This window comes from Apium graveolens, chromosome 7, assembly GCF_009905375.1.
Source record: "Apium graveolens cultivar Ventura chromosome 7, ASM990537v1, whole genome shotgun sequence".
NCBI classification, from domain to species: Eukaryota; Viridiplantae; Streptophyta; class Magnoliopsida; order Apiales; family Apiaceae; genus Apium; species Apium graveolens.
The window spans coordinates 75335914-75346171 of record NC_133653.1 but is presented as its reverse complement, the minus strand read 5'-3'; the positions used below and the strand labels follow the sequence as shown (position 1 = coordinate 75346171).

The 10258-nt window shown below is 35.4% G+C and overlaps 1 protein-coding gene across 1 annotated transcript; it reads left to right on the top strand.

The window, feature by feature from the left end:
* The first annotated feature begins 4156 nt into the window (after nt 1–4156).
* Nucleotides 4157–4808, top strand: LOC141673757 (uncharacterized). Its single transcript, XM_074480499.1, has 2 exons — nt 4157–4268; nt 4480–4808. The coding sequence occupies exons 1-2, from the start codon at nt 4157–4159 to the stop codon at nt 4806–4808; spliced, it is 441 nt and encodes a 146-aa protein (XP_074336600.1).
* Nucleotides 4809–10258: the final 5450 nt, after the last annotated feature.

The window sequence follows — 10258 nt, the reverse complement described above, 5'->3', positions numbered from 1 at the left end:
TCTTGATATCTATCTGTTGATTTTAATGCTTATAATTGCATAATACCTATGCTAGAGATAAGCAGTAGTTGCGTATACCCTTAGTATAGGGGACCCAAAGGCGAACATTTTCTAAAACCGGGAGTCGATGTTCCCGAGTATATTATATATATATATATATTATATATGTATAGATATAGTTTTCAAAACTATTAATCGAATAAGATTTATTCGATAACTTTATTTTTATTAATGAATAATACTTTGAATATTCATTCGAGGCCTTATGACTTCATTTATTCTATTTAATGAATATTATTTTGAATATTCATTCGAGGACTTATGACTCCGATTATTTACTAAATAATATTCTTTATTTTATTAAAGAATAATGTTTCGATAATCAAACTTATTTTCGATTATTCAAGTAAAGATAGTACTTTCGTATAAGTATATCTTTGGTTATTTAATATTCATTTCAAGTATGAGTTTAAAACTTCTACTTCTATTATTTTTATAAAGATTATTCTTTATGGGAATATTATTTAAATAATAATATTCAGATATTTTCTAATATATTGGGACTGATTTATTTTAATAAATCAACAGTACTCCAAACATTCTTAAAAATGTTTTCGAGTCTTCAAAATAATTTTAAAAGTTAGGGCGGATCCCAAAATTCATTTTTATATTTAAGATCTTCCTTTCAAAGGGGATTTAAATACTCGCTTAAAACCTGAGGGATCCGGCTCTGTGGTGTATTTTATATTCGCAACAAGGTTGTTGTTTTGATAAATGAATTGATTACTTACCCAACGTTCGGGAAGTAAGTCCATCTATTGAGTCGGCATAAGCAACATGAGCTCAGTGGGCGTCCATGAAAGTGTAAGTGGCCCAGTGGGAGTCCATCAAATGCGTAAGGGGCTGAGTGGCAGTCCATCATAAGGTCCTATTGCGGCCATGGTGATAACCAGTGGGGAATTCGTCCATCTACTAGTAGAAAAGGTTACTTATTGGTATCTTTGCCTGATCAGCAAGATATCGGGTTTATGCCAAAATTCTTTTCCTTTCCAAAATTCATTGGATATTAAAAACTCTGTTCACACTTTACATGACAGAGGTTTCCAAGAAATGTATAAGAGATATATATGTGGATATATATCGGGACTAAATAAAGTATCTCGTAACTTCATTTCATTCAATAATATTTCAAAGATTGAATCTATTCAAGTATTAACTTGATGTCTCATCTATGGGATGACCTTTTGAAACCTATTATACTTTGAACAGTGGTAGTTCAAGTAGTTTTCTAAAAATGGTATAAGTATAGTGAAGTAATTGGTAACTTTATCTTCCTTTAATCTTATATCCAGTAAGTAATTACCTTACACTTGATAAAGGATTCTAATAAGTTATCCATTTAGATACTTGCATTATTGTTTACGCTATATATTATCTTGCGAGCTATAATGCTCACTCTTGCTTCATTTCTTCATCACACAACAATAGTTAGGAAAGATGGCCAGACACAAGCAGACCCAGCGCAAGCACGTGGAAAGCGTCCCGCGTCTTCCCGTTGATATAGTAGCTGCTATAGCTGCAGAGGTAGATCTATTTGTAGATCAGGCATTCTACTTTTGGGAATCAATTATGTATAATTATAACTTGTGGCAGATAATGGCAATTAACTGTAAACTTATCAAGTAATCATTTTGGGTTGTAATAACTTTTAAATTGTGGATTCAAGGACTTGTACTTATTTCAATTTCATCTCTGAGACTATAACGTGTTGTGGTGTGTGTTATTGTGGGGTCACAACATGAGGTTATTTATTATTAATTAAGTTAAGTGATATTGTGGAAAGAAAGACCGTGACGACCCGGATCCCCGCCCCGGATCTGGGGGTGTTACAACAAGGATATTGTTTGTTGGAATTTTCAGAAGAAGGGTCACTTCAGGAATCAGTGCACGGCTCCCGCAGCTCCTAAAGGAAAGAGTAAAGAGGATAATTCAGCTAACGTAGTTGAAGAAGTGGTGGATGGTGATGCTTTGATTTGTTGTGTTAAATGTTCAGTTGAATCATGGGTTATGGATTCTGGTGCATCATTCCATGCTACCCCTTACAAGGATTTAATGTTAAATTTCAGAGTTGGAAATTTTGGTAAAGTTCGTCTTGCAGATGATGAGACTTTGGATATTGCGGGCATGGGAGATATTAATCTCAGAACCTCTCTGGGAATTAGCTGGACGTTGAAAGATGTAAGGTACATTCTTGGATTGAAGAAGATGTTGTTATCTATAGGTCGGTTAGATAAGGAAGGGTTTCGAGTTACTTTCGTAGACGGACAGTGGAAGGTTATAAAGGGGAATCTAGTTATTGCTCGTGGAGAGAAAAATAGGACTTTGTACATTGTTGAACAATCTAGCTATGAAGCAAATGCAAATGATGATGAGATTGAGTCTTCAACTTTGTGGCACCAAAGGCTTGGTCATATGAGTGAAAAGGGTATGAAGCTGTTAACTTCGAAGGGGAAGATTCCAGAGTTGAAGAATGTGGAAGTTGGATTATATGAGCCATGTGTTCTTGGAAAGCAGAAATGTGTTACTTTTTCAAAATCAGGGAGGACCCCCAAGGCTAAGAAGTTAGAGCTAGTTCATACAGATGTATATGGTCCAACAACAGTTGCGTCATTGGGCGAATCTCGCTACTATGTCACTTTCATTGATGATTCCACTAGAAAGGTATGGGTTTATTTTTTGATGAATAAATTAGATGTGTTTGTCACTTTCAAGAAGTGGAAGAATGAAGTTGAAAATCATACTGATTTAAAGGTAAAGAGTTTGATGTTCGATAATAGAGGTGAATACAGTAATGATGAGTTTAAAAGCTATTGCGCAGAATTTGGGATTGGAATGATTAAAACTATTCCAGAGACACCACAAAAGAATGGTGTTATGGAGCACATGAATAGAACTTTGAATGAGAGGGAAAATAGTATGAGATTATATGCAGGGTTGCCAAAGATGTTTTAGGTAGATGCAGTTAGCACATCAGCGTATCTCATAAATAGAGGACTTTCAAGTCCTTTGGGGTTTAAGATTCCTGAATAAGAGTGGCAAGAAAAAAGGTAAATCTTTCACACTTGCGAGTTTTTGGTTGTGTTTCTTATATGCGTGTTAAAGATTTCAACAGGGACAATCTTGATCCGAAAGAAAAGAAGTATATCTTTATTGGTTATTGCTCAAATGATATGGGTTACTATTTCTGGGATTAACTGACTAAGAAGGTCGTTAGAAGTAGAGATGTTACTTTTAAAGAGAATGCAGTGTATAAGGATAAACTTGTATTAGATTCTGAGTTTACAAATGAACAACCTGAGAAAGAGAAAGCAGTGCTTGAAGATATTACAGAAACAGATCTTGCCGGAAATAGTGGGAGTTCGTAGAATGTTGATGACAAGGTTTCATAACTCTACAGACCGAGGTAAGAAAATCTAGCAGAAATGTGAGGCCACCACAAAGATATTCTCCTTCAACATATTATATGTTATTGATCGAGGATGGGGAGCCTCAGTGTTATTCAGAGGAAGTACAAGTGGATGATTTAGTTCAGTGGAAATCAGCCATGGATGAGGAGATGGGTTCTCTTGAGAAGAATGGGACTTGGTCTTTAACAGAGTTACCAGCAATAAAAAAGGCTTTATAGAATAAGTGGGTGTTCAGGATAAAAGAAGAATATGATGGTAGTAAGAGATACAAGGTGAGGTTAGTAGTCAAGGGTTATCAACAGGAAAAGGGTATTGACTATACTGATATATTTTCTCCCGTTTAAGATGACTACAGTTAGAATTGTGCTAAGTATTGTGGCTATAGAGGAGTTACATCTAGAACAACTAGATGTTAAGACCGCGTTCTTACATGGTGATCTTGAGGAAGACATCTACATGGTTCAGCCAGAGGGATTTCAGGTAGCTTGGAAAGAAAACCTTGTTTGTAATCTTATAAAAAGCTTGTATGTTAAAGAAAGCACCAAGACAATGGTACTTGAAGTTTGACAACTTTATGATGAAGAATGGGTACACGAGGAGTGTTATGGATCATTGTTGTTATTTTAAATAGTTTGATTTATATCATATTATTGTTGTATATTGATGACATGTTGATAAAAGGATCAAACATGAGGAAAATTAACAGGTTAAAGAGACAGATGTCTGGGGAGTTTGAGATGAAGGATATGGGTGCAGTAAAACAGATACATGGTATGAGCATCATAAGGGATAGAGCTGAAGGTACTTTAAAATTATCTCAAGAGAAGTATGTTGAGAAATTGTTGCAGAAATTCAGTGTCTAGAATGCGAAGACCAGAAGGACACCGTTGGCGAGTCACTTTAATCTCACAAAGAAGCAATCACATAAAACGGATGAAGGCAAGAAAGATATGGCTAAAGTTCCTTATGCATCTATAGTTGACAGTTTAATGTATGCTATGGTGTGTACAAGGACAGATATTTCTCATTAAGTGGGAGTTGTTAGCATATTTATGTCTAATCCAGGAAGAGAGCATTAAGAAGCAGTCAGGCGGTTGTTGCACTACGTACTTGAAAGGCACATCCAAGGTTGCACTATGTTTCAGTAAGAAAGATGTTATCTTGGAAGGGTTCTCTGATGTATATTTGGGTGGATGTTTGGATACAAGGAAAAGTACAGTGGGTTATATTTTCATTTTGGGTGGAACCTCAATTAGTTGGATGTCTCTACTTCAAAGAGTGTTGCTCTTTCAACCACAGAAGCATAATATATGGATATCTCTAAAGCTAGCAGGGAGATGATTTGGTTGAAAAATTTTCTCGAGTTGGGCAAGAAACAGGCGGATAGTGCTTTGTATAGTGACAGTCAGAGTGTTGTTCATCTTACGAAGTGTAACACCCCCAAATCCGGGGTCGGGGATCCGGGTTGTCACGAGTTCCATTTCCCTTAATAATACTTAATCTTAATAATCAACCAACTACTGCGTACTGTGACCCCACAATATACACACACACCACAAGTTATAGTCTCAGAGATGAATACCAAACAATAACACAAGTCATTTTATTCCACAATTATAAGTCATTACACCTTAAAAGGGTTTCTGAATAAATTTACATATTCTTTACCATTATTACAATTCATAAATATACATAAGTCTGGTACATCAAAAGTTGAAAGCCTAGCCTATTGGTAGACCCTACCTCAGCTACAATGGCATCAACGCCTACAGGAAACTGTGGAACGTTTCCTATCCGCTCGCGAATTGGGAGCTTGATCCTGTTCATCTTGTCTATCTGTTGTTGTGTGATGAAAGAAGAAAGCAAGGGTGAGCAACAAGCCCACTGAAATAATATGTATTATAATTAACAATATATGAGCATTCTCATAGTACTCATGAAAGTCTTGGTCAAGAAGAAATGAACCAAGTTTGCTATTTTAATGCGACGAAGTCGCATAATATTCAGTATACATATATACTTCTCAAATCTTTGAAATCCTCTGACATGTATAATATACACAGAGTTCCCGTTTATAACTGTATAAAATATCGTTGCAAGGTGATCTCATATATCTAACCTTGTCTCAACATTTTTCTGAAAATCTTTGTCATGCATAACATAATCATTTACTAGATATAAGTTGAAAAGATGAAGTTACAAGATACTTCCATATACTTATATCTTTTCCGAACACTACTTGAACTACCACCGTTCAAGTTATAATTAGTTTCAAAAGTTAATCACACAGATGAGACTACAAGATAAGACTTGAATAGATTCAATCTTTGAAATATTATTGAATGAAATGAAGTTACGAGATACTTCATTAAGTCCCGATATAGATATATCCATATATATCTCTCACACATTTCCTGAAAACCTCTGTCATGTAAAGTATGAACAGAGTTGCAATATCCAATGAATTTGGAAAGAAAAGAATTTTGGCATAAACCCGATATCTTGCTGATCAGGAAAAGATACCAATAAGTAACCTTTTCTACTGTAGATGGATGAATTCCTCGCCGGTCATCACCCTGGCCGCATTAGGACATTGCGCTAGACCGTTGCCTAGCCACTCACGCATGGATGGACTGTCACCCAGCCTCTTACACCTTCATAGACCGTACCCCGGCCTGTCGCTTATGCCGACTCAATTAGATGGACTTACTTCCCGAACATTGGGCAAGTAATCAAATTGCTTTCTCAAAACAGCAACCACGTTGCGAATATAAAATACACCACATAGCCAGATTCCTTAGATTTTTGAGCGAGTATTCAAGTCCCCTTCGAAAGGAAGATCTTAAATTTGAAAACGAGTTTTGGGATCCGCTCTAACTTTTAAAATTATTTTGAAGACTCGAAAACATTTTTGAGAATGTTTGGAGTAATGCTGATTTAATAAAATAAATCAGTCCCGATATGTTAGAAAATATCTGAATATTATTTAAATAATATTCCCATAAGGATAATCCTTATAAAAATAATTGAAGTAAAAGTTTTAAAACTTATACTTGAAATGAATAATAAATAACAAAAGATATACTTATACGAAAGTACGACCTTTATTTGAATAATCAAAAATAAGTTTGATTATCGAAACATTATTCTTTAATAAAATAAAGAATATTATTTAATAAATAAGCAGAGTCATAAGTCCTCAAATGAATATTCAAAATAATATTCATTAAATAAAATAAAGTTATCGAATAAACCTTATTCGATTAATCATTTTGAAAACTATATATATATATATATTATACTCGGGAACATCGACTCCCGGTTTAGAAAATGTTCACCTTTGGGTCCCCAATACTAAGGGTATACGCAACTACTGCTTATCTCTAGCATAGGTATTATGCAACTTATAAGCAATTGAATCAACAATTAGATATCAAGATTACGAAACAGACATGCATATATACCATATCACATGCTCCAATATATCGCAAGATTTGCTAATAACAATCATGTACTTATCACAAGATAATGCATATACATATATTTACATCACAACAACAGTATAACGGGTAGAAAACTTGCCTGAGTGTTCCGGGGTAGACTTAAGCTTAGAGTGGGTCCGGTAACCTATGAACAACAACATAAGCCGGAATTAAACCACGGTCGCTTAAGAAACTAGACTTTAACCATTTAGAGCCCTAACGTTCGCTTTCGCGCTTAACAATTCACTTAAGTCGCTCGAGTACCCTCGGCTCCACCATTTTTAATAAATTAACCATTAAGAGTTTTAAGGCGATTCTTTCACGAGTACCTTAACAACTGCCTAATCCACTTAAAATAATTGTTTCATATCCCAATTAGTCATTTAAAGTCCTTAACCAAGGTTTCAAAGTAAGGCGAGGGGTAATGGTTCGGTCGCGAAGCGCCGTTACTTAAAACGGTCGTTTCTCCTAAACCGTACATCAGATTCAAACGAACCACATATCAAAACGAAGCTCGTAACATGAACTATCTAATCATGGTAATAGTAAGAACCTAACAGTGAGTTCATAGGTCTTGATGTTAAGAACAAAAACAGTCTAAAGTAAATCGGGTATTACGACGGCTATGTTTACGCGATTACCAAATTTTATCCTACTCCAAATCAATCCACAATCAACCACAATTAAACCATACAACCAAACTCCATCCATACATTACTAAAACAGCCCCAACACCTCAAGTTCTCCAATTTATATTATTCTCAAACATGAACTAAAACTATTCTTAAGTTCATTAACTAATAACCAAGATTTACAACTCCAAAAACATCACAAAACCAACTAATCTCTACATATTCAATCACCATGCTTCTCATGAACTATCCTACTCATAATAAGCTCTTAATATTCAAAAACAATGCTAGGTTAAGAGATTATACCTTCCTTGGTGAGTAAGAGTAACTAAGGAGCTTGGAATCACCCTTGAAAGTCCTTACCAAAGCTTAATCTAACCAAAAACACAAGATCAAACAATTTAAATTTCTTGAAAACACTATTCACTCTCTTCTTAAATGATTTATTGAAAGAGATTGTGAAGGAATTTGGAGCTTAAACTCCTAGGATAGCCATAACTAATCATAAGGAACCTTGGATAATTACCTTGCAATTTAACAATGGTTGGATCTTGGATTTTGAAATTTTCCTCTTTGAAAAACAAGAAAAGCCGAGAGCTTCTCTTGAATAATGAGAGTCAACTTTGTTTTTGTGTTTTTTGATTTTTTTGGCTTGGTTGATCCACTTTTGTTTTGATTTATTACCTTTTAACCATGGTGAATTTTGTGTGGTTTATAATCAACCAACCTTCCTTCCTTTTTGGTCATGCTTAGGTCATCATTCTTATGTCATCTTCCCATGCTTGTCCTCTTTTTATTGGTTTGATGACATCATCCTCACTAACCTCTTTGATTAGCTCCTAATTACTTGGCTAATGACCGCTGATCTATTATACGGTTCGCTTAACTTTCGTTTTCGTTTATCATTTGAGGGATCATACCCGGGATCTTATTACTTGGGTTCCCTTAACCTGTCTCAATACATTATATTCCTTTTATGATCCTTTCTTATAATCCTTGAATTTAAATCCTTTTTATCCTGTTCCCTTATACTCAATTCTTTCGGTATCTGGTGGATTTTCGGGAAAAATCAAAGTGTTCGAATTTGGATTCTGACGATCTTTACATACACTTATATCCCATATAAAGTACTAATAAGATCTCAGAATAACAATAGAAGAACCCCTACATAGTGTGGCATAGAAAGTTTTCTTATTCAGCATAATAAGCAAAACACTATTCATAAGGGTTACTAAAAGTTCAAAAATTTTGGGGTTATTACAGTCTCCCCTCCTTAAAAGGATTCCGTGCCGGAATCAGATAAAAAATGAATAGGGATACTTTCTTAGCATTGCACTTTCTAACTCTCAAGTCAATCTTCCCATATTATGGTTCTACCATTAAACTCTGACTAGTTTGATAGCCCTTCTCCTAAGCACTTGTTCTTTTTCAATCTATAACCCTTCCTGGTTGCTCCATATAGGTTATATCGGGTTGCATGTCTATGCGCTCATATGCCCCTATTTGTCTGGCATCCGAATTATACTTCCTTAATATTGATACGTGGAACACGTTATGAACTTGCTACATGTTCGGGGGTAGGACTACCTCATATGCTAACTTCCCAATACGTCTTAATACCTCAAAGGGTCCAATAATTCGTGGGCTTAGCTTTCCTTTCTTTCCGAACCTCATCCATCCTTTCCAAGGGATACCTTTAACATTACTAGGTCCCCTATTTCCTATTCCTTGTCCTTTCGTGTCAAATCAACATACTTTTTATGTCCACCTTGGGCTACTACCAGCCGTCCTCTGATTAGATCTATTATATCCTTGGTCCTTTGGACCACTACTGGTCTGAGCATCTTGCGCTCTGTAACATCATCCTATCATAAGGGAGATCGACATTGTCTTCCCTCAAGGATCTCATAAGGCGATATCTCAATACTGATATATGATCTATTGTCGTAAGAAAACTCAATCCGTGTTAAGTGACCATTTCAAATTCTTTCAAGTCTATTGCACAGACTCTCATCATAGCTTCTAGCATTATAGCTTTTGCTTCTCAATACCCATTCTTTTCCAGTTCGTAGTCATTACTATCTTCCGTACATAATACTATACCGGTTACACTTTTGCTCGTTAGCATTCCATAACCTTTTAATAATTGCGACAACCTTAGTATCACGAACGCGTTAGATTCGGAATACCACCGCACTGATACTACTCCTTTCTAGCTGCTTCTATCTTTGAAAGCTTGATCCATCGTATAGAAGTAAAAGAATTTATTGAGAGATCACTATGATCATGAACACTTGTTATATCGCATAGTTAGTACAGAAGGTGGCCAGCCTTTAGTACTTGACAAGCAATCAAACAACATGTGGTATCCTACTAGGCTTCTATCACACAGATAGATAGTCATTCGGCAATACCACCCCTTCTGGAAGGGTTGTTCTTCTCAGCTTACATGAAATGAAAAGAAGAGAAAAAAGCGAACTGAAGAGAATTGTATATACGTAAAAACTTTATTGCCATAAATATCTGGCTTGGAATCTACCTCTGAACTATAGAGGTTTATCATAGGAGAACAAAACATATACGTATATATATCAACATCAAGTATTATAGCATCGTATTTCACATGCCTAAATATTTTTGCTATTCCGTCCATCATTCTATGGACCCATGCTCTTCC